The 25,676-nt window shown below is 40.9% G+C and overlaps 1 protein-coding gene across 1 annotated transcript in view; it reads right to left on the bottom strand.

Annotated features, from left to right (window-relative positions):
• Positions 1 to 23,130, bottom strand: part of sec24d (SEC24 homolog D, COPII coat complex component) — a 36,854-nt gene extending 13,724 nt beyond the window's left edge. Inside the window, exons 1-15 of the mRNA XM_080452189.1 lie at positions 22,971 to 23,130; positions 21,241 to 21,453; positions 19,335 to 19,440; positions 17,841 to 17,977; positions 16,959 to 17,246; positions 16,542 to 16,663; positions 16,028 to 16,139; positions 14,947 to 15,074; positions 11,724 to 11,862; positions 11,232 to 11,347; positions 9,222 to 9,346; positions 5,542 to 5,733; positions 4,021 to 4,114; positions 1,624 to 1,740; positions 33 to 203 (exon numbers count right to left, since the gene is read on the bottom strand). Of these exons, the coding sequence (XP_080308315.1) occupies positions 33 to 203; positions 1,624 to 1,740; positions 4,021 to 4,114; positions 5,542 to 5,733; positions 9,222 to 9,346; positions 11,232 to 11,347; positions 11,724 to 11,862; positions 14,947 to 15,074; positions 16,028 to 16,139; positions 16,542 to 16,663; positions 16,959 to 17,246; positions 17,841 to 17,977; positions 19,335 to 19,440; positions 21,241 to 21,394 (2,001 nt within the window). The 5' untranslated portion in view covers positions 21,395 to 21,453; positions 22,971 to 23,130. The remainder of the gene's footprint in view (positions 1 to 32; positions 204 to 1,623; positions 1,741 to 4,020; positions 4,115 to 5,541; positions 5,734 to 9,221; positions 9,347 to 11,231; positions 11,348 to 11,723; positions 11,863 to 14,946; positions 15,075 to 16,027; positions 16,140 to 16,541; positions 16,664 to 16,958; positions 17,247 to 17,840; positions 17,978 to 19,334; positions 19,441 to 21,240; positions 21,454 to 22,970) is intronic.
• Between the last annotated feature and the right edge of the window lie 2,546 nt (positions 23,131 to 25,676).

Genomic DNA, 25,676 nt, shown 5'->3' with positions numbered 1-25,676 from the left:
CTTGTGCGTGTGTGGGTTTCTCATGGCCGTACCTGGAAGTTATTGTACTGGTAGACGGAGCCTCCAGTGTGTGAGGACACGTCAGCCATGGTGGCCAGGTCTGTGTACTGGCTAGGGAAGATAAAGAGGTCCACACAGCAGCCTTGGGCCACACAGTCCTTGGACAGCTGTTCATACACACCTTTCAGAGGCTGGAACAGAGTCTGAGGAAAACACACACAAACAAAGTCATCTGCAACTTTAAGCTTTGGTGCTGTGAGCCTGGAAAGAAACAGTCATCTGTGCACTCGCATGCAAACAACTACTCGGCTGAACTTCAGAGATTATTTCACCGCCCGATTCAAGAGACTGAGTCATTTTTGTAATATTAAACTACTATTCACTCACACGATTATTATTTTATTTATTTTGCTCACAACACATCTTGAAAATCCAGTTGTTTTTATTATGCCTGGAGCTCTGCAGTCACACTGAATCTACACAAAATCTGAAAGTTAGCTTTTGGCTAACGCTACCACAGTTACAGTAATGCATTTTACACAGTACTGTAAAACAATTAAGACCCTAGAAGCTCCACTAGGGGGCCCTAGAGTCTGTGCTGGTCTTAAGACCAAGCTGGAAATGTTGGCGCAAGAGTAAAGGCATGGGGGTCAGCAACATCAGATGGGTTCATCCTGCAATCTGAGATGATTCTGGTTAGATTATGAGATAGCGTGTGTGGGAAGCTGACATTTTGGGTCTGAGGGTAGCCCTGGCGGATAAGTCATAGTTGGGGTTCTTCATCCAGGGAGAATGAATGTGCTCAGCAAATTCGATGACAATCTGCCCATAAGATTTTGATATAACTGGGGTGCAATTGGAAGTTTTGGCCTAAGGGTCCATTGGTTCACGAAAGTCAGTAGGCTTCATCCTCTTGGTATCATGAAGGTGCGCAACAAATTCCACAGCAATGCAGCCAGTAGTACCAGTGTTGATTTTGATAGCAAATTTTGATTTAGTTTTAGTCATAATCTTTTGAATACATTTCCATTTAGTTTTAGTCATATTTTAGTCATCTGAAATGTTTTAGTTTTTGTCTAGTTTCTAAAAGTCAACTAAATATAAGATTTTAGTCGACTAAATCTACAGCTGATTTAGTCGACTAAAATGCATTTTGGCGGTGCCTTGATGGCGTCATAGTGGCTGATTTTACACTTGGTTGCATGCTGAAAATAGCCGATCTACAAGCTCACAACGCGTCGCAGCGTGACGCGTTGTGAGCTTGTAGATCTGCTATTTTCAGAGTGCAACACCCGAGCGCAACCAAAATAAAATTACTTCTTCTCCACTCGTCCCTCTCTAACATTTTAGTTTTAAATTCTTGACGAAATTGTCAATATCTTAGTTTTAGTCATCATAGCTTAGTTTTTATTTCGTTTTTGTTTAGTTTTCGTCAGTAAAAAAAAGGTAGTCGACGAACATTTTTCGTCATAGTTTTAGTTGACGAAATCAACACTGAGTAGTACTCAAGATATGTCGTAATGGACGGACAGACCGAGTCCGACCGGCATCGCTAACCTTCCCGCTACTAGTGGATCTAAGAATAAACAACATCGGTATGTTCTGTCGAGCAGAGCCACTCACCTTCTCTTTCTCAGTGTTGACCAGCTTTTTGTCATCCCTGTTCTTCAGCTTCCCAGGAGCCTCAGCCGTAGGTATAGAGGAGTGGAAGATGAAGAGCTTGCCGCTACATTCTGCTGCCTGGAGAATGGAGGAGGAGGAGAAACAAACAACAGTAAGTGGTTTGGAAAGGAAGAGAAAAGTAATGAGGTGTGGAGACTGTTTTTCTCTCTCTCTCTCTTTGATGCGACTTTTTTTTTAAGGGGTTCTAAATAATAGGCATAATTGTCTGCTGTCAGTGTTTGAGGAATGGTAGCTCTTCTCAGAGGTGAGACGGTATTTCACCGTTTGTCTGTTTTCTGATGTTATGTTTTTCTGATTTTATGTTTTGTGTGAGGACTGCGGATGAAAATTAGCATCTTCGCTAAATCCGGTGTATTTACGTTCATGTGACGTTCATTAATATGCTCTGTCCTGTCTAAATAAACAAATAAAGTAAAGTAAAGTAGGTCTGTTAGGGTTAACAGGGTGCAAAAGTCAAAATCTGCAGATGAGATGATCCATTTAGCGAAGTCAACGACAAAACACTTTGCTCTTGTACAGTATATTTTCACAATAGTCCTTCCATTTCAGAGCTGCGTGCAAACACTGCAGCTAGTTTGTGTTAAAACGCTGACCTCACAGTGCTGGGAAAGTTTCGGTTGGATTTCAAAATAAACACCATCATATCAGCAGGAGAAAAAGGGAAACTGCGCTGAGTCATCAGATTTGACGGGCTGAGCGAGCGTCTGTTTACGAGTAATTGCCAAAGTTGGGACAGACAATATATCTGTGCTGTGTCGACAAATGAAAACAATCCCTTTTTTGGGGGTAAGGCTGTGTGGAGTGACTGCATGCGACTGGTAGGAGTTAGCGTTTGCCTTTCTGCAAAACAGGCTGTTGTTTGTTTGGGCTGTGCACCGCATCTTGTTGTTATGGCTCATAAAGCATTTGATTCTCTTCTCGGTTCTAATTTAATGGGCTATGAAATGACGTTGGATGGTGCATTGAGTGCATTGATCAAATAGCTGCTTGTAAGAAGGGGTAAGCAGTTCTCAGAATTAAAGCTGACTGCCATACAGTATATTCCCTTTTGGTACTAGGACACAACCACCTTAAGAACAGAGTGGGAACTACAGTATTTATTAGTCGATGTGGCAGGTCTTTATTTGACTGTATGGAAACCAATGGCAGTGTTTCCCACAGATTTATTGGGGGGGTTGTATCACTAGTGTTGAGTATCACTAGTCAATCTAGACTCATTGAGACAAATTCAAGGCAAGCTAAGATATCTTGCCAGCAATCCAGACAGTAGTTTCATGTTTTCATTTCCTGTTCCTTTGCATGTCCTGTGACTATGTTGTTGCACAGGCCTTCTATGTACAGCACTAGAGATAAATACTCAATTCATTACGTGCATCAAGATCTACCACATTTCTTAACCAACGGTTTGTCATAGTTTTAAGTGTTTACCTTTCTATTACACCAGACACCAGGTCAGCGGTTGGTTGCCTAAACCAACTAGTTAATTACGACATTACCATCCCTCTGGGTTATGGGGTCTAAAGTCCAAGTTAGGTACAGTACAACACGAACGGTAGTGGATTGCAAAGCAGATAGCCTTCTGGGGCTGTGTGTCATAAATATGGATTATACAGGATTTGATATAGAGCCCACCACTTGTTTATAGATAGACACTGCATTCACTTAAAAGGTTGACTTCCGGCACTTAAAATATATGATATGATATGATATATGACAATAATTTCTCATAGTTTCATTTGGCATTAGTAACAAGTTACAACCTTGGATTCTGCTCAAGGTGCTTTGCTGAAGTGACGGTGGTGAAAACCATGCAGTGATCATTGTTATTTTGACAATTTAATTATTAAGGCGTGGCACCAAAGGGGTCGGTTTCCCCATGTACTATGTGTGTTCCCAAAGGTTGTCTGTATGTCCTCTGTACATACTGTATGTATGTACCACCACATTTCTGCCCAAAATGTAGTTTTTGCCCAAATACGCAGTTCCACACGGCTCCAGACTAGACTTGTAGTACTGACTGCACAGTGAAGTCATGCCATTAGTATACACTGTCTTGTTTAATTTGTGTTCCTTCTGAAAGTGGCGAGATAAATGAATTAATGTTTAGTTAATTCATGGGAAAGTTTTAATGGGTAGTACTGCATATTCCAACTAATTGAGAGGAGGAGCAACCACAGAGAAGAATTGTCCTTTGTCAACAGCAATTAAAATATGACCTAATAGTGAGCTTTGTGAATCCTTTGCAGTTCACAAAGAGGGGCTATAGCTACAACATGTCTGTTTCGAGCAGGCTCGAGTGTGGACAGGCCCTTTGGCTGTGAGGCCCCAGTGCCTCACCTTAAGCGCCTCCACGCCAGCCTGGATAACGGGGGCAAAGACCGTCTCGCTCTCGTTGGTATCTGCAAACATGTCAGGGATCTGGTCCAGAAGGCTAGAGAGAGGGGAAAACGTGACAGGGTTATTATTATGGCTAACACACGTTCACCAGAACTCGTCAGACTCAAAAGGATGACAACTGAATTTCCGCCACGGGGTCTGACTATGACAGGATAGCCGGCACATTACAGGGGATTGCCTTTTCTCGCTCTACTGTGTCTACGGGTACTCATAGTGCGTTCACACGGGCCAGACACAAAGATACTAGCCTGGGATCAATACCTTTTTCGGGTGTGTGATCCGGTCGGGAGCAGAAGCAACCCTAATATGCCTCACCCCCAAATAACTCCGGCCGTGATCATGGGCATTGTAATTTTAGGGCCTACCAAATTAAATCCTTGATGCGGTGTAGTTTAGCTTATTTTTTAAAATACAAAATAAATATAAATGTGAGTGTACTTTCCGGAGACTATTTAGTCTAGTCTACCTTTGTAATCGATTCAGCATTTAAATTGGGGAACCAAAACAAAGTGGCTCCGCAAAACCGGAAGCAGCAAAAACCGGAAGCTATTTCTTTTTTCTTTTTTTTTGCGTGGCCTAGACCGGATCACACGGGCCATTTAATAACGAATACCAGGCTTTCCTCCTAGGTGGAAAGACTGGTGATGAGAGGTTACAAAGATACAAAGATAATAAAATACACAGCATCTTTGTCGCTGTGTCGCTTTGTATCTGTGTTGCTCAACTCGGTCGTTGACGTCATCAAACGTGCGGACATCGGAGCTACAGTTGTAGCTTTGTAACTTAGTATCTGGAAGTTGGACCCTGCTCAACTTGAATTTGTAGCTTTGTATCTTTGTCGCTATAGCTACAGCTCCAAACGTCGGATGTATCTTTGTATCTTCATGTCGCTGTACGGATGCGTGTATCTTTTGATCTGCCCGTGTGAACGCACCGTCACACGTTGTCAGATCCTTCTAGATGAACGATAGACGGTGACGGAAGAAGTATGCACATGTTTTACTTACAGTAAGTAAAAGTATCAATACTGCAATGTAGATATACTCTGTTACAAGTAGAAGTCCCGTACTCAAAATGTACTTGAGTAAAAGTACAAGTAGTACCAAAAGTAAAAGTACTCATTGTGCAGAATGTCCCATTTCACAAGTTCAAAATGTATAAGATTTTTTAAATAGCTCACAATTGTGAGCTTGTAGATCTGCAATTTTCAAATGGACGAAATATATATAGGGCTGAGTGGTTGGTGTGTTTTGTAATAATAATCAAAATCTACACAGTAACTAGTGACTAAAGTTTTCATATAATTGTAGCGGAGTAAAAGTACAATATTTTCCTCTGAGATGAAGTGGGGTAGAAGTAAAAGTATTGAAAATTGTAAATACCTCAGCATTGTTCTTAAGTACAGTACTTGAGTAAATGTACTTAGTAACTTCACACCACTGACGATAGACCAGGTCTTACTTGTAGATGACGGCCTTCGAGTCCTGATAGTTGACTAGGAAGCCGTCGAGTAGCGGGACAAACATGTCGGCTGTGTCTGAGACCACCAGCATCTGGGGTTGGGCCAGGGTGCTCTTCACGTTGTAGAAGTGCAGGATCTTGTTGTAGGTGACGAAGCCCACCTTGACCGCCGAGCTCTCTGCGCCCTCCTCCCTGTGAGGCAGGAGAGAAATGCTGTCATTTACTGAATGGCATCCAAACAAAAGACCTTTTTGATTCTATACCAGTTGTTGGATTTACAACACTCCGGGTGTACCTCCTCGTTTTCAAAGTGGATTCTGGGTGACTATTAGAACCGTTTCAATATCATCATCATATCTAAATCTAGTTCTATTGTACAATTATGACATTTAGATAATTTAATTTAAACCCCAAATTTTCATATCAGGTTTTCATATCTGGGACGCATCTGTGTTATTTTTAGATTTGAGCTAAAAAAGCATTATTTTACACTTTGGCTATTCAAAAATGGCATATATACAAGCTCATAGCGCGGCACTGAGTGCCGCGCTACGAGCTTGTAGATCTGCTATTTTTCTTTTTATCGTGAAAATGTGTGCAACTCTGTGAATATATATATATATATTGTTTTAAAGCAGACATTTTTAACTCGAATCTTTGCTTCTCGGGGCCCCTGGAACCAAATATTTTGAGATGGCGGGGGTCCGCGGCCAAATACATATAATTTTGGGGGTCCTTGACAATTATGAAAAAGTTTGAGAACCACTGATATAGAAACATTTTTTTTTTTTAAACTGTTGGGATTTAGAAGACATCGGTAGAATCGGCTTCAGGTCTTAATGGGTTAAATGGAAGTGTATGGCGGTCATGCAAGTAAATTTGGGGGTCGTTCACAAGACCAAGTTTGCAAACCCCTGATGAGTTAAACGTGAAAATCCACATGTAAAGGCATTTTTTTGCCCTCTCTCTATTGCTGCATAATTTATGAACAGTGGTATAACGCTTTCATTTGATGCAATAAATGAATAAACACTTTGTTACGACTGCGTGACTAGTGCAATAAATTAGCATGTGTACGGGTATGAACATCTGGCCTGGTGGATTTCAGAAAATAATACGTCCCTGACTACCGTCATCCATCAAATTTTATGAGTCTGATGAAAAAGGGGTTTCAGAGATATTCAAACAGTGCTACTTAACTCTTTAAGACCCGGGAGAAGCATCTGTGTCATTTTTAGATTTGACCTAAAAAGCATTATTTTACACTTTGGCTATTCAAAAATAGCAGATATACAATCTCATAGCGTGGCACCGAGTGCCGCGCAATGAGATTGTAGATCTGCTATTTTTGAGAAATCGTGAAAATGTGTGCAAATCTTTGAATATATATATATTTCTAAAGCAAACATTTTTTAACTCAAATCTTTGCTTCTGGGGGGTCCTGGAACAACATATTTTGAGATGGGGGTCCACGGCCAAATACATATCATTTTGGGGGTCCTTGACATGAAAAAGATTGAGAACCACTGACATAACATACTTTTTTTTTTTTAACAGCATTGGACATGTTGGCCAAACAAGGGTACTGCAGCTTATTACGGCTGGGGCCAGACACATGAACGAGCGAAAACGGTTTCGACCAATGGGCTCGACTCACGAGCTTGCGCAAGAGTTTCCGCAAGAGCTTGCGCACAGGGTTGCGTACGGAGGTGACGCAAAACGTGGCATATTAGGCCCCAAATAGGCCCCGCCTATTGGTGAGTGGTGAAAAAGGGAGTATTTTCGTTACCTCTCCCTCTGTATTTAATATTTAGTCATAAGCCCTTGTTAATACTTTTAATTGGTTCAATATTTATAAAACCAACAGACACACATAACCTCTTTCACTTTCAAATTTTTTATAGCAAAATTGCCCGGATCTACAAGCTCAAACATCCTCACAAATGACCTTGTAGATCTGCTATTTTTGCTACTTTTGTGTGACACTGTAATGTGATAAAGTAGGGCATTCATTTATGGGGAAAAAAAAGAAAATGGGGATACAAGGTCTCTGCCCGACGGCGACGATATTTAGCAGCACAGTCTGACCTGGCCCGTGACACTTATAGTCATGTTGAACCAGGTGCCAACATGGAAACCTCTCACCACTATGACAATAATGTGAAACGCGAATTTCTCCCTGACACGGTACGCTGGAGTTTGTCCATCTCTCTTCTTAAATCACGCTAGACACAGTAACGAGCGCAGCTTAATCGGACGGTACTCTGACAAATAAATCTACCAAAGGTCAATCGCATGCCGAGAGGAGGGCTCTTTAGTGAAAAATCACTCACAACAACCGCTATAAATAGTAGATGGGGAATGTAGGAGGTTATGTTGCTCTTTCTCCTGCCAGGCGAAAGTGCTGAAATATATGTATATGCCATTTTCGTGGAGGCAGCCCACACCTGCTTTTACTCTCTGGGACTCGGCTTTCTCACAGGGGACCTCAACATGCATTTTGATCAATGTTGCAGCATTTCTCCAAACAAGAAATAGTGCCGGGTATCCAAGATGTTTTCAATTTAGTTCTCCCCAAAAAATGCACGGAACATGGAGGAAAACAACAATTCTAAACTCTAGTAGGGGGATTTCTCTGGAGTCCACTACTACTAACTGTTTGCGGAATGATGTAATGGCTTCAGACAAATATGGACATATTGCTGCAGGCCCTGGAGGAAGTTGGAAAACACACACACACAAAAAAAGAGTGAACGTTTCCAAGTTATTTTAGGAGTGGCCAGGTGTAGGATATCATTCTCTCCCATGATGATAAATAAATAAATATCTCTTCAGGAGTGGATCCTCTAAAAACCAGAGCCACCTGTGCACGGAACGCTGGTGTTTTTAGATGTCATTCAGGGACGGGGCTCTGCACCATAATATTTTCCGTTTTCGGTAGCCTCTGCACCCCCTGTGCCTGACATCCACCCCCTGCAAACCTTCAAGCAAGAATTTCCAACCGATGAGGTACTTGAATACTTGGCTTAATGTCCTCCCCTCCCCCCTCTTTGCCTTAGACTTTGCAGGACTTCCATATTTGGCAAGGCATAGCATATTGCAGCTTTTTAACAGTATCCTGTAACATTCCAAGGAGATTCTGACGCTCTGTGAGGTGGGTGGGGGGGGGGCATAATCTACCTGGAAAGGTGATGACGCTAAGTTGGAATGAGAGGAGGACGTGTATAGTGCGATATGGAGGTCTGCAACCTATTCTGAGTGGATGGAGCGCAGCGTCAGCTCGACCCAGAATCACCGGTAATAGGAATGCCAGCAAACACTTAAGTGAAATTATCATACAGGACAGCCATGGCTTAGTAGTTAGAGGCGGTCAGGTGATCAGAAGGTCACAGGTTTGCCCCCCGGTCTACAGTATGACTCTACAGTATTAATGGACTGTAGCCTCTTTTCATTTCACTGTAGCTCATTCTGTGTTGATGGAGAGGATAGTTAAATAGTAGAGACGAGCAAGTAGACTGCAATAGACTTTGTGTGTGTGTGTGTGTGTGTGTGTGTGTGTGTGTGTGTGTGTGTGTGTGTGTGTGTGTGTGTGTGTGTGTGTGTGTGTGTGTGTGTGTGTGTGTGTGTGTGTGTGTGTGTGTGTGTGTGTGTGTGTGTGTGTGTGTGTGTCAAGAGTGTACCTGGGCAGGTTGTCGAGCAGTTCCTTCAGCTCGTCACACAGAAGTCTGACCAGACCACTCTTTATGTTGCTGTAAGACACGTCGATCATGAAGACGTACGCAGGAGGATTGGGAGGCTTGTTGTTCTGTTGGGAAAAGTAGCAGGTACTGTATTAAGACGTTGATTCTCATTATTAGAACTATCTTTGTACCTTTCCAAACTAAGTACAGTATAATATGTCAAATTAAAGTTCTGTTTTTGGGGGATTGTATTATTGTTCCTACTTTCCCAGTCATGGACACAAAGACATGGATGCATTTTTTATCAGTGAGTTCAGCCTAGTTTAACTCAGATCCTCTAAAGCTGAGGGTTTAATACTTGGTGCTTGTAAGGTTTTCGTAACGACATTCAAGATCCTAGAAAATATAGTTTAAACGGCTATTTCTGAAATATGCATATTCGTATTCATTTCGCTAATGGCAAGATTATCGACCATCGATTCATACTGATGTGAGGAAATTTTAAGTTCCCTGTTTTGAGAGGATCTTATTGAAAACTAAAGCTGATTGATTGCTCACCATAAAACAAATGTATATTTCACGGTTAGGTCATGAAGATGCAATTATTTTTACAACTGTAGACCTTAGATAAAGCTTGGAACAAGAGGAATTGGGCAACCTATACTTAAGATCTCTACCTGCTAAATCAGGACAGATGACCACAGTCACCCCAACGTCTGTGTAAATAAATACCATTGTCTTTCAATGTCGATAGCATTTTTCACAAGTCTAGTTTTAGTTTTTTCATTTGTGGACTAACGAAACGGCATAAACTTATCATCCCCGTAAATGTATTTGTACTGTATGCCTCAGATATGTGTTAATTATTATTTGAACAATGTACATTACTGTATTATTTGATTAATCAAGTTAAATGTTGTCTAATTATCTCATAACACGTTACATAAAATGCGACCAGATCCAAAAAATATATAAATCTGTAATTCACACATCATAATCAATCGACAGTAATAATTATTGTAAAGCTTCAAAGTTGAGTTCTTAGCTCCTAATCTTTGGAATCTTGCTCATGTCATAACTATCCTGGGCCCCGATTTTGGGTCCCACCATCATGCACCTCTTTCCTGAGCTACATTACTATATTCAAATGCCCGTGGTGATCCAGTTCCGACCTGCTGAAAACTTTTTAAGTGGCAGGGTGAATTTGGAGAGATAATTTTGTTACGCAACAGTTGTATTTCTGTTGCATTGAAGGGCAACGGGATGGAACTGGGGTGAAGGGGTGCGAGGCTGTGGAAGTGAAACATTGTTATGTTTCCACAGTTACAGTACAGGCCATGACAAGGAACTCACCTTGAGGGCTTTTTATTTTAAGAGCTGGCCAGCGGAGATGGTTTCCGAATATTAATAAATAGAGCACAAGACACAAGCCAGCCAAGAGGAGTGAATCGTGGCATCGGCACTTCAGCAGCTTGTCTTTCCTTACCCTAGTCAATGTTTCCCTACAGAAACCTCAGTGGGGATACACTGACATCTTTGTCAGTACAGCGGTGTCTCGTAGTAAGTCAATCATGACATGAATACTGATTAATATTCATGACATTTTATGTGTCAATATTGAAATATATTTCATTCAGTTCACCTGCTGTAATTTAAAATGGCTAGCATAAGCGTAACAAAAATCATAAATATGCCCACATATAATAGGGGACTAATAATTATGATCACTTATAGTGAACAAAATATTTTTGTAACCCCCCCCCAGTTCAAAAGCTACCAAATGGGAGGTTCTGAACCCTGTGCGTTTCTTCAAACCTAGCACGTTGAGGATACTGGTCTTCAGACTCAGATGAGGCAGACAAACTGGAATCTCTCTGGACCAGATTGCTCCATCATGCAGAGGATCTGCTTTGTGTCAGTGAGAGCTAAATGAATGTCAATGTAGTAAAAGCATGTGTATCCATTGACCTCCATGGAGAGGTTGTTAAACCAGGCAGAGATGTCTTGTACCTTGCAGTAGTCCATGGTAGCTGTAAACTCGTAGGAACCCAGAGAGAGCTCGGGCCTCTCGTACAAGTCCACCCTGCGGCCCATGTGGTCCAGATGTTGTAAATAGGTTGGTGGCACTTTGGTGAGTCAAAGATGCATTTTGGTAAGAAAACAGAAAAACAAGTTTTACAAAATGCATCACGTTTTGCTAATTATCTATATTTGGATGACTTCAGAATCAGAATAATTGTTATTGCCAGGTATTGTACGTTTGCAAATATGAGGAATTTGTCCAGGTGAGGTTGGTGCATTACACTGAATACCAGCAGTATTACAACTTTTTTTTTGTTTTTTTGTACAAATTATATTTATATATACTATATGGTATTTTGTCAAACATATTCTTCATAATGACTGTCTCTACTACAGGACTATAATTAGCTGTGTCAAGTATCTCACTTTATAAGAATGAAATAATTCATCTGTTTGACAGTTCGCTGACTGAACGCATACCTTCGTTGACGCAGTTACAGAAGCCACACTGGTAGCGACGGCCGCCATCGATGAACGTCATGTAGGGGCACATGTAGGCCTTGCAGCGGTTGCAGCGTATGGGGCCCGTTTCACCATGGTTCACCACATATAGAGGAGTCTGCGGGGACACACACACACACAGAAGGACACATTGGTACGTTTTCACGAGCGGCACCCCAGATCATGTGTTTTCAAAGTTGTTGCATTTCTGTTGTAGCATGGCAACTACTTGTTTAGATCTGCTGTACATTCTACTGGATTATTTTCGGCCTGAACTGATGTGAAAAGAAAGCTAGCCTTACTCTTGACACCTTGAGTTCAGACAAATATGACTCGAGTAAGTGATGACTTTAGAGTTGTAGAAAGAGACCATTGTCTTGTGATAATATTCATCCTTTGCACTTTACAATATTTACTTTCGCGCTCATGCAGCTCTGTTCTGTCTTCTGTATCAATAATCTCACAACACGTGTAAATATGGGCACGGCACATACTCATACAGAGCATACATCCATGGTGGAATGTAAACACTGGGGTCTTTGCTTTGTTTAATATCCCAAGTAACTGTTTCTCACTCTTGAGTGGTGAGTTTGTAGGCTCACAGATGGTGGAGATAGATTTTCTTAAACATTGCTTGTAAACTGGACTTGATTTTTGTAACAATAACATCTCTTTACCCACTTAAGCCCTGTATTTTATACTTTGGCTATTTTTGTAAACAATTGTACTCTGTGGAAAATCTTGGAAAACTTTATTTTGGCCTATAATGACATGCCGAGGGACACCAGGATGAAAGGGGTTAAGGATATGCAGACGCTCCCTATCAGAATCAGAATCAGAATCAGTTTTATTGTCACATCACAGGTTTACAAGGTAAAAAAGTGGGTGAAATTCTTTTTTGTACATCGTTCCCATCGCAACGTTAGTTTCCATAGAAAGAAGAGGGGGGGGGGAGAAGAAGAAGAGGAAGAGGGTGGGGGGTAAGTGGGAAGGAGATCAAAACAAGAGAGCAACAGAAGGCCAGACAAGTTATCTACATATTTACAAATTACCTGAGATAATAAAAACTAAAAAAAAACTAAACAAAACTAAACTAAGGTGCCTGAGCATAGCAGCAATGTATTGTATACTGTGCATGTTATACTTATACTGTGCATGATAGACAATGGACGTTAAGGTGCTTAGAGGAAAAGGAGCACAATAAAAAAGACAAAAAAAAAAAAATCTATCCTGCTAATTCAGTGCACCTGTTGATAAACATACTTTCCAGCAATACTAAGGGGTTTAATTATTTATTTGCCCTGAAGACGACATAGGTTGAAACGTTGGCAGTACCCCACCTTAATATTTGCCTCAAGTCTGGAATGTGTGACCATTTCATTTGTCCTCTACCAGCTAGAGTAGACTTAACAAAACAAAAACAAGTTATATATTTATATATTCTGTCTAATGTGGGAGAGGAGAGCATACAATCCAAAATCAAAACTCTGTTTATTCCCTATTGTGGAGACGGACATTCACACCACATAAATAAGCTTTGTTTGGTTCACATGAACTCATTTGCAGGTTTATTATTAGACCGGGTCATTCAAAAGACACCCTCAAGATGAAGATTACGAAACGTTTACAAAAACCCAAGTGCAAAAGAGAACTCAATCTGTCAAATAAAACAATACTAACGTCCTAACACAACAACATGCCCCAAAGAGCCACAGCGATGTGCAGGATATTTTGGCATAGACACGAGTTTTACTATTATGGTATCATATTTGTGGGGGAAATCGCGCCGTGTTTGCGGGCCCTGGAACGGAGCAAACCTGAGAAGGCAATGCACTTAAGTTAGAGACATTTTGTGTAAACCTCCTTTCATCTTCACGGGTCCCTGTGGATCTGACATTAGTTAATTAGGAGCGGGGTTGTACAGAAAGCTAACATTACCTAAAAAGGCCTATTGGTGCCTGGGACAAAGAGAGAGTGGAGGGGGGGGGTGAATATCTTAACATGATGTTCTTGGACCACAGAGGATCCACACTGGAGGTCATCCACGGCACAATGGAGCTTTTAGTGTAGCTGGACGCACTATCATGTCAAGCAGCGATTCTCAACCTTTTTCATTTCAAGGAGGACCCCCGGTTTGATATGTGTTAGGTCACTGTGACCCCACACTGTAAAATCCTCAGTGTTCATTTAACTCTGATAGTGTACAAATGGAACCAAACTGTTCCATTTCTACGCACTCAGTTAGAGACCCATAAATGTCCATTTGGTTCCTAACTATCCATAATTTAGCAAAGGCCCCCCTGGAACCCGCTCAAATACCCCTGGGAGTCCCTGGCCCCCATGTGAGAACCAGTATTATGAACTTGTTCCAATAAGAACACACAGTAATTTGCTATGTAAAGGTCCACTCAGTCTATCGGTGGATACTATTGTATGCCTTAGAAATATTGATCAAAGTTTAATTTGTTTTCTGTGTCGTTCTGACACTAGTCTGGCATTTACTGTGGGTGCGTGAAATATAACACCACGTGTGACGATGAATAGCAGTGAAAGTGAGAATAAAAAGTCAAGTTGACTTGTTTTCTGTGGGATCCAGGCATAGATCACTTACAAAAACAAAGGAAGGAGCACACACAACCAGTATTGCAGAGGTGCCGACCACAGTGAAAAGATCAAAGTTAAAAAAGAACAGAGCACAACTCATAGCCATCATGCAAAGTGAGTTTAAATCAACAAATACCAACTCCACGTGTTCTTTAGTTCAGGGTCTATCATGGATCCATGGATCACTACAACTATGCAGACAAATAACAATCTAAAATTAAACCAAAAAACAAAGCAAAGGAGCGTTGTGTACAGCATGTTCTGTTCATAAGTTTGATTCGATGATACTGAGAGACTCACTTAGTGGACCTTTAAATGAAGTTGAACATGACGTGCCAGAGAGATGCTTGCCTCTTGTTGTGCATCGTGTCGTGCACCAACGCTTCGCAGCGCAACATGTTGTGAACTTTTCGGTGCACAACGCCAGCACCCAACTACGTGACATACAGCATGGAGTATTCCTTTCTCTGGGTTTCCTTTGTTTTAGTAAGTGCCTGCTATGTTTTTGCAGAGTAATTTATTTAGCATTTTCCCTTGCATTTGTTTTGACCTGGCCAGTGCTTAGATGGAAAATGAATGTATAATGAGCCTGCCTTACCTCATTCTTTGGCACAGTGGCAAAAGGTTTGATGATGGCGGCCAAGGGCACTTGGCACTGTTTAGCCAGGTCAGCGGTACAGGGGAAGGAGTAGGTGGTACAGCGCATAAACCTGGGACTGGCATTGCCTGTGATGAGGACCGGGGGAAAAGTATTGTTATAGTACAAAACTTCAACTCAAACTTGAGTAAAATCACATTTCAACCACTTAAAGTTTAAACCCTATACACTTTGTTGACTGGGGTCCCCCAGGGGCTATACTTGGTCCCCTTCTTTTCCCCCCAAATACATGTATATTCGCTGAAAATAGCTGATCTACAAGCTCACTACTGTGAGCAGTAGATCTGCAATTTTTTCCAAATGTTCACCTATTATGACCCAGATATGCCCAGAATAGGGACGCCAAGGTTCATATGGTTAACAACACTGAAATAATTGAACTTCTCAGGAAATTCTCAGCTTTGACAAGCAAGGTATTGGAAAGAATCTCCTTTTTAAAGAAAAACATACATGTATAACATGATGTTTTACAGAGAGTAACCTAAAGGTATTCACACACCGGGGGCATGGTGAATAACAATATGAAAAATATGAAAATACGCGTCTGTCAAAAATCTAAACTTTTCATATAGTTGATGATTCATTCATACCCGGGTTATTATAGTTAACTAAAAGTAATGAAATTTACTACTAGAATTGGAAAAACATTTTAGTTAAGTGAAAGAAAAACTTTTTTTTTAAATAGCCGAACTACAAGCTCACAACAGGTCGCAATGCGACATTGTGAGCTTGTAGATCAGCTATTTTTCTGACCTTGTTGAATCTTGCCCCTGACTAGAACATATTAGAATAAATACTAAAACTAATAAAAACTAAACTAAAACTAAGTCTTTTCAAAACATTTACGTAACTAGCAAACCCGCTGTAAAAACTAATCAAAACTAAACTGAAATTGAAAACAAAAGGTCTGAAATTAAATAAAATCCGTTGTCCATCAAATGACAAATGTACCAGTCTATACATGTGACGTTGCAGTTAGGTTGTGGACAATAAGAGGACATGATAATGTTGTCGGGTTTACCTTGGTCCTGTACTGTGTAGTCGGTGGTGACCAGAGGGGGAACCTGGCCTCTGAGGTTTGTGGTATAAAGCTGTCCGCCTCGCTTAGCTTGGTCGTCCTCAATGACTTGCGTCTAAAACGGGGGTTAGTCATATAACTTACATCAGAGACACGACACAAAGTTTTCACATGTGATCCAACGATGTCTGAGACATGGTGGCTACTCGCTACACGTCAATTGTTTTTGAGGTTCAGATACGCGGCCCTCACAGTTCAGGCCCGTTCAGGTCCGTTGCTCATGAATTCAAAGCAATGACAAAATTAAACTCTTATTTCAGATCCAAGAATACCTGTGATTGTTTTGCAAGGAAATGTTTCTCTCCTAATGCATTAACATTACATTACACCAATGATACACAAAGTACAACTTGGGTGAATAAAGCTCTGTTGTCATGATGGAGAAGATGGACTGGCATGCGTGGTATGCTGGTTGAGTAAGTGACGGTATGTGATCCCATGAGTAGTGTCTACTCACAGTGCTGGGGATAGAGTCGGGGTCCAGTTTCTTTTGAGGAGGGCCAGCCATTTGGGCTCCTGCTCCAGGGAAGGCACCAGGGAAGCCAGGTTGAGGCCCCGCCATCTGGCCCCCAAACTGACCTGGACAGGGAAGCAAGGAAAATTGGCTCATTCTTATCTGCAGTGGAAAATGACACAGCATTTTTGCGGTTTATTATTTTGTTTAATAAAACCTACCTACTGTAGAATAAAACATTTGGAACTTGTTTATCAGTGGAAATGAGATGAATGACTTGTGTTGTGTAAGAGAGTTTACAACATTGGTTTATTAGGGCTGGTTGAGAACAGCACAGTAATCCAGATTATTTCACTAGATATTGTAGAGTTGATTTGTTTTATTTAATCATTATTATTGTTGTTGTTGTTTTCCAGTTACCTGGTTGTTGAGGGTACCCAGGGGCAGTGGCAGGTCCAGGGCCAGGCTGCTGGAAGCCCCCGGCGCCTGGTGGAGGTGGTCCGGGGAAGGGTCTGTTCATGCCTGCCATTGGGGGACCCCCCATGCCCATGCCTGGCATCTGTGGTGGGGCCATCTGGGGTGACATCTGGGGTGACTGAGGGCCTGGAGGCATTGGTGGCTGGCCCATGGCTGGACCAGGGGGTGTCTGGAGAGGTGGTTGGGCCATAGAGCCGACAGGAGGAGGAGGGCTTTGCATGGGCCGTGGTGCTACATGTAGAAGAATGTCTTAGTTATCACTCTGTGGACAGGTAAGTTTTCACTGTCATTCTGGGATCATTCAGCGGCCATTTTGGGCCTCGATAATCCATCTGACAAACCAGTGTAACAAATTAATGATTAATAATCATCATCAATGCAGAGCAGCCACTAGTACTTCACAGAACAGCATACAAATCTATTAGTTGTGACTCATCAAAGTCTACATTAGTTGTGACTCATCTACCAGAATCAGAATCCTTATATTCGCACATTCAAGGAATTTGCCTCTGTGTGGTTGGTGCATTTTAAAAACCAGATAAGACAACAAAGTGTTACAAAATGTACACACACTAGCTTATAATTAAAATAAATTAAAAAATAAAAATACTTAATGTTATAGAAGGGCTTTGCATGCAAAGACACTGACCAGCATATATTACTGCACATTCATTTAAATTGCACGGGAGGTGGCCTAGTATAAGCAGAGTTGGAAGTACATTTCATTACCTGGGCTTTTCTATGTTTACTGTTGTGGAAACTGCACCCTATACTGGGAGGCCCAATTGCATGTTTAGTTCTACAAACAGTGGTTAGCCAATTTACCGTAGCTGCCCAAGTTCATAGCACCCATCTGATTGGTGAGCTGCTGTGCAGGAGGCGGGGCCTGTGAAGCCATATTGTTATATTGGGAAGGAGGAGGTTGTCCATAGGCAGCAGGACCAGCTGGAGGGGCAGGGTACCTGAAAGGGTTAAAGAACAATCAGAAAAATACTCTGAAGTTAAAATAATAATAATAAACTTTATTTGTATAGCACCTTTCATGACATGAAATGCAGCTCAAAGTGCTTTACAGAGCAAGAATACAATTACAGAAAAGTACAACTACTCGTTAAAAAAAAGAAGAGAAAGCGACAGGAAAAACACACATTGCTTATCGGAAACATCAACTCTCAGTCTGGATTAGAAGCCAAGGAGTACAAGCGAGTTTTCAAACGTGATTTAGACACAGGCAAGGTTTGAGCCGCTCTAACATGGGGTGGAATGTCGTTTTACAACGGAGAATGACCAAAACAAAGACCTTGTGGTTTTGTTTATTAACCGTCAAATGTGCAACCATTTTCAAATGCTCTTGTATCTCCAACACTGACCCACCCCATTCTTGTCTTAGAATCCAAAGTTCCAAAGTCATTTAGCAATCAGTTGCCAACATGACGAGTCTGCCTGTCAGTGAAGAGGAACAAATGTGCTCTGGCTTCCCAAGGTACTAAGCAGTTTCTACTGATCAAACTAATCAAGTTAATTGATTATTTATCAATATATTATATTTTTATTAAAAACAATCATCAATTTTGGGAAAGTGTTTCCCTTAAATATTTTTTTACAGAGTGAATATAGCAGATATACAAGTTTTCCACAACACCGTTGTATAAAAAAGGGCTTATGTAGTTAATTACACAAATTGATATACTCGGTTGTAATGTTAGTTACAATACTGTATAGTTAGTTGATATACTGTATATTCGTACAGTGTACAGTTATACGTATACATAAATATACTTCTCAATTATTCAATTAATTGAAAAAGTAAGCAATGGAATAATAATGGACGATAATCAATTGTGGCAGCCCTAGTTTCTTCAAGTTGACACTAAGCATTTATTTTACTATAGAGCCCGACCGATGTATCACTCTGTCCGATGTACCCGTCATTATATTTGACTTTTTTTTTAAGTGATTCAATAAAATAGATTATTAAAGTTTATATGTTAATTTTTTATCTATTAAAAAGTTAGTTAGTCTTTTATTTGTTTACTTATAAGTTAAATGTTCTCAAATACAAACTTAAAATCTAATCTACGTTTTTTCAAATTCATTATAAGATGGACTCTCCAAAATAGCCACTGGACCCAAAAATCAGTGACTCGTTGCAAATCAGCTGTGCTCTATTTTACCCGTATACCATATACATTTTTTATGTACTAAGACTTACTAGTAGACCTTAGTGCATATCATGTTTGTGAAATTGCACGACTTAAATCATGTAATTTCACAAACATGATTATATTGCGTTCAAAGGCTGCTGCTATTGAATGTTACCTTTGTGGGTGAGCTCCATTCTGCTGGGCATTTGGGCTGTAAGGACTAGACACGGCTGGTGGAGGCATCATGCCAGGAGCAGAGGACGCAGGGGGTTTCATCATACCTGAGGGAGGTAAGTTAGCAGTCAGGGGACAGTGGGTGAGTGAAAATACAGACGTATACTGTAAGAATGTATTATGTATTTATTATTAGATTACTATTTTTATGCATTTGATGTAGTATGTATTATGTGTATTATTATTATGTATTATGATGCATTATCTTGTGTCCTTGCTTACTGTAAATCGCTCTGGATTAAGAGCGTCTGCTAAATGCCTAAACTGTAAGAATGGGTGTAAATTGGGTGTAGCAGTATGTGACTGTTGCAACACATTGGCTTTGTAGAAGAATGGATGTGACCACATGAACCCTAGCATCCCTATTCTGGGCATGTCATTACAGGCTAACATTTAGGTGAAATTAGCTGAAAATCCTGTGAAAATAGCCGATCTACAAGCTCACTTGCGACACATTGTGAACTTATATGGGCTACTTTCATCATAGAGATTTGGTGTAGAGGGGGGGGGGGCGTATAGACCCCTGGGTGTGTCACGGACCCGCGGTCAATGAAGTGCGTATATAGGGTTTAAGTGGTTAGAAACAATAAAACACTTTGATCACCATCTATCTATCCATTCATCCATCAATTCCTACATTTCTTTCCCCCTGTTCACAGTATACACAGTTCCTTTGGAACAATGCAGCTATGTTACAATTCACATTTCAAATAGTTGTTTAAGTTAAGCCTAGACATTAGACAACAAGATGCTGGGTGAACCGTCAAGTCTTCAAAGCTAACTTATGCACTTGGAAGCAAAGAGACTTTTCAAAACAGTCGCCATTTGCTTCAGCTTCATAAATTAAAGGTTAAAAGAAAAGGCTAAACAGTGCCTTAGTAATAGAGGCCTACTGTAACATTACTCTGGTGACCCCACATACAATTTGAAAATATATGAACAGACCATGAAAATAACATGACAAAAATAAGACTAATATACTGTATTCCTGCCATGCTCAGTCTTTGCAGAAACAGAATATTGTATAATTCATACTGCTGTATGTCTAAGATAATGACATGATGATGTCAGAGACACAATTTCAAGACTGGAAGAGCCTGCTGGTAACGTTATCCTTTATTGGTGCATCAGGTGAATTTACACTAATACTAGGTCAGCTGCATTTTTCAGTCTATGACGCCATACTTCAGGTATGTTTTCAAATCTATTTGAATGAACCCCCCCAGGTGGTTCAAGATTACTGGTGGTGATGTAACCCGATTCATAATATCCTGACAATAGTCTCCACTGGGAAAATGAATGTGATGTAATGTACACCTTCCAGACTAGGTAACAAGACCAAACGTGCCTAGAGGGAACCCTTTTTTAACCCATTGAGACCGGGAACGCATCCGTGTCATTTTTAGATTTCTTTGGCTATTCAAAAATAGCAGATATTCAAGCTCATGAGCTTGTAGATCTGCTATCTTTGAGAAATCGTGAACATTTCTCAAACTTTGTCGTGGACCCCCAAAATTATATGTATTTGGCCGCAGACCCCATCTCAAAATATTTAGTTCCAGGGACCCCCGTGAAGCAAAGATTTGAGTTAAAAATGTTCGCTTTCAAAAATACATATTCAAAGATTTGTAAAACATTTCACGATTTTTAAAAAAAAAATAGCAGATCTACAAGCTCATAGTGCCGCTATGAGCACTTGGTGCCGCGCTATGAGCTTGTAGATCTGCTATTTTTTGTATAGCCAAAGTATAAAACATGGATAAAGTGGTGACACAGACGTGTTCCCGGTTTGAATGGGTTAAGAATGTCTCCGTGTGTTGTTTGTGGGTAATTCAAAGACACTTCACCTGTTGGCGGAGGAACGGAGAATGCCTGCGGTGGTCCCCCGTAGTGGCTGTACATCGGCTGAGCGGGACCCGATCCAAAGTTGGCAGGATAGCCCCCCATCCCGGGCTGGGCCTGGGAGTAAGGGGGTGTCGCGACATAACCCGGTTGACTCATTCTGGTGGGATGACTGTCAGGGTCTTCTCATACCAGGACGAAGTGGGTTCTGACACAACCTGTGAATTGTCAAAAAATATTCCATATTAGATGTGTTTTGTACCCTTCCATCCTGACATGTTTAATCTTGTATCATTCATGATGACATTTATCTGTAGATGAATTCACTCAGTTACGTTATCGTGTCTCAGACAGTCTTGCTTAGTTTTGGTCTTTCTTACATCATGGTGGCCTTTATACCATTGTTAGATGTTGTATATCAATCCAAGGGACAGCACTAACAGCTGATCTATAAACACCAACATCCATGTGTAACATGAACCTTTGACACTGTACTTTGGAGAGATAAGCCAGGCTTATCTTTGATAGCACACTCCTCCAGTGATAATGTTTTCTATAACATAGGCTTAGAGTAACTAATCTAGGCCCTGTGTCCTTTCGATACTTAATAGTATATTATTTCATGGATGATTACAGATTTGGACAATCTTCTTTTTTTGATGCCTGGAATTATATTTGTGTACAGTATAACCTGCGGTAGATATGATGGTAATTTAAAGGTTATGGCTTTGGCCTAATAGGGTGTATACAAGCCTTATGGATTCTGCTGTAGGTAAGCTTGTAAACAAAAAGCAAATTAACGTTAAAATAAATCAACTGCTCTGTCCTGTAGACCAGTGATTCTCAAAGTGGGGCCCGGGGACCCCCAGCGGTCCTTCTAGGGGTTCCCCAGCAGATTTGTTACCTTGGCTATTTAAAAATAGCAGATATACAAGCTCACAGTGCGTCACTTCGTGCCACGCTGCAAACTTGTACATCTGCTATTTTTGAACATTTTTGAGTGTGTGTGTTTGACAAATTTTGAATCATTTTTTTTTTTTCAACACAAATCTCTCCTGGGGGTCCCTGGCACAAAACATTTTCAGATGGGGGGGGGCCACAGCCAAATATATATCAATCAATCTGAGGATCCTTGACACGAAAAGGTTTGAGAACCACTGCTGTAGACAAAGGAAGGGTCAATGGACAAGCAAGTAACTTGCACAGCTGTTTCAAGAAACTTATACACACACAGGCCAACACAACAAATCCTTTATCAGCCGCTCCTTTTATCTAGAAACAGTGCCCTTCTGTGACTCGTTGCCAAACGTATAGTTGAATGAATGTAACAACAATCAAGAAGATCACGTCATTATTGTGTAATTGATCAACAAAGTTATAGCCCTGCTGCCCAGATCACTACCCCAGAGGATCTGCCACGTCAAAGACCGTTATGACTGACCACTAAATCTGAGAGCATCCATGCCTTGATCCTTCACTACATCAGCCATACGGACACACACACACAATGCATAATAATTTTACAGTTATAATTATTATTTTACAGTGCAACACTGCAGCTGACGTGTTTACAAACGTACAAACACACAAGACATCTTATGAACACGGAAATCGCTTCAAAGTTTCCCCTGCTTTGCGGCAGCGGCGTTATCATCTTAAAGGGTGACATTTCCACATCATCAAACGCAGGTACGACATCGCAAAGCTTATGCACGATCACGTTATTATTACTAACCTGATGATTTAAGTAGGCAGAACGTGTAGAATCCCGTGTGTTCCTATGGGTTGTATAGGTTGTGATGGTGATGATGTGTTGCAGTCAGATTATAGTGAAAGCAGACGGAGCCTACAGTCAGACCAGAGTGCCACGTCAAACTCCACCACGGCACCGGGTCGCTGTGTTACGTTTATTACGCACTGACTGAAGCTCGCGTCGTCACCAGTCCTCCAGGCTCTGGAGTGTAGTCTACATGTGGAAAGCTGGTGTCTATTTACTGCTCAGTGCTCACATCCGGTCTAGAGTACGCTTGCCCGTCTACTGTATCCGGTCATTTCCCACGCCCACATAGATCGACATTAATAATAAAATAATATTATATTAAATTATTTAAATTATTATTAAAAAAATATTATTATTATTAAATTGTATCAATATTATAATACATTGATGCCATTTCTATTCAAGTCAATTCAAAGGGCTTTATTGGCATGAGAAAAACATACGTTAATATTGCCAAAGCAAAAGTGGAACAAAACAATCAAAACAAAATAATGTATGTACAAGTACAATTAAAAGGGCATAGTAATGATGTGTACATAGAGCTGTTACATTGCAACTGAGGCAATTTTAACTTACAAAACCATAGGAATTGTGCATTTGCTGTCAAAAGTGTTTAAAGGTAATTGCTCTGTTTGTATGTACAGCTTTTCTACAATTTACAATGTTTTTTAGTGTCTAAATGTACAGTCAGTCAGTGTATGTACAGTGTTTCTACAAAATGCACACACACACACTGACTGTTTCCGTATCCGCTCTCAAACTACTAAAGCGAGCTCACACGGCGCGGCCCGTGCGCATGCGCCAACCTGACCTGTGTGAGAGCGTACTACTAAGTACTTCCTCCGTAGGGCGGTGTCGCGCTGGCTAAAATTGCCGATCCACAAGCTCACAGCAGGTCGCGTCCGCTACGCGCTGTGAGCTTGTGGATCGGCTATTTTGGAGCGATCACACGTCAGCAAATAGGCATGAGGCAATCCGTCGGTGACTCGATTCACTGCGTAGCGTATAGGTGATAGCAATTTAGCAGTGGCGTACAGTAGCAAAGTACATTTACTCAAGTATTGTACATAAGTACAATTTAGAGGTATTTTTTACTTTACTGGAGTATTTTCAGTACTTTTACTTCTACTCCACTACATCTCGGAGGCAAATATTGTACTTTTACTCCACTACAATTATTTGATAACTTGAGTTACTAGTTTGTAGATTTTTATTATTATTACAAAACATAAATTAACCACTTCAGCCCTACAGCCTACTTAGGCTATTTGAAAATAGCTGATCTACAAGCTCAAAGCGAGGCATTGTGAGCTTGTAGATCTGCTAATTACAAACCATTTTTATACATCTGGAAATTTGTGAAATGGGACATTCTGCATAATTAGTTATTTTACTTTCAGTATTTATTTTAATGCAAATACTTTTACTCAAGTACATTTTGAATACCAGACTTTTATTTGTAACAGAGTATTTCTACATTGTGGTATTGTTGGTACTTTTAATTAATTACAAAACGTGAGTAGGCTACTTCTTCCACCACTAATGTCCTTCCATAATTAATATGCATGGTGCATTTATTGGACAATGATATCAGATTAATCATATATCATATCAACCTTTATTTAATTCTCGGAAAAGACATGAGACCCTCTTTTCCAGTGGTGCCGAGATTACGAGTTTGGAGAGAAAACACAAGAAAATAACATAAAATATATTAATTAGAATGATTACAACAGACCGTTTAAAAGAAATTACTGACCGTTTAAAGGAAATTACATGGGTTAACCCAAAGAAAAGATACATCGAGACAACTCATAATAAGCACTGCTTTCATGCATCATGGCTAAAGCTGTTGGGTAGGCTGTACAACATGTATCTCCATATTTAAACTTTTTATCTCTTTGTTTTGTTTTTCGTAAAACGTAAAAAAAAAAGTAGCAAAAATAGGGTTAGTGTAACCTATAAAGCCCGAGCTTGTAGTCGTAGATCTATCAATAATTGGATCCACAATTTGGAACACTTTTCCATTTCCTGAAAAGTAACTGTTTTGGACATACAAGGTTTCCACCCGACAGCGACGCATCATAGGCTATACTAATCACCCACGCCTTGGGTGTTATGACTTTTTCTAGTTTGGACCTGTTGCGCTCGTCGTGGCCAACGAGCGCAACAGACTCCAAACTAGAGAAACTAAGTGCTCCTCGGAGGCGGAGCACAGGTCTCCGCCAGGTCAGGTAGGTTATTGTGGGCCAGCAATGTTTGGAATCAGGATGGATGGAATATTAAAAATCAGACGGATCTTGGGGCAGAGGTTCTGCTCTGACTGGCATCCAGGGGAGTGTGTGCACAGTTTCGATGCGATCAAGCCAACGGTGCCGGAGATTAGCTGTCCACAGACGGAACCACGGACGGACGGACGGACGCACAGGGTGCAAAACGTATTCTCGGCCACGCCTTTCGGCCCGGCGGAGACAACAACCGCGCGCAGGCAGGCAGGCTGAGGAGGGACCGTTCGCTGTGACGTTTCAGAGCGGGTTGGACAGAGATGATGGGAATGACACAACAACACACTGAACACAGACTGCTGCTGCTGCTGCTGGACTTAGTTTTCTGGAGTTCAGTACTGTTGGTCTGGCTGACAACTTGATGGTAGTCTAGACG

The sequence above is a fragment of the Gymnoscopelus braueri genome (assembly GCF_963280865.1).
Source record: "Gymnoscopelus braueri genome assembly, chromosome: 15".
NCBI lineage: Eukaryota > Metazoa > Chordata > Actinopteri > Myctophiformes > Myctophidae > Gymnoscopelus > Gymnoscopelus braueri.
Note: the sequence above shows the minus strand (reverse complement) of the source record. Positions and strands in the feature narration are given on the sequence as shown.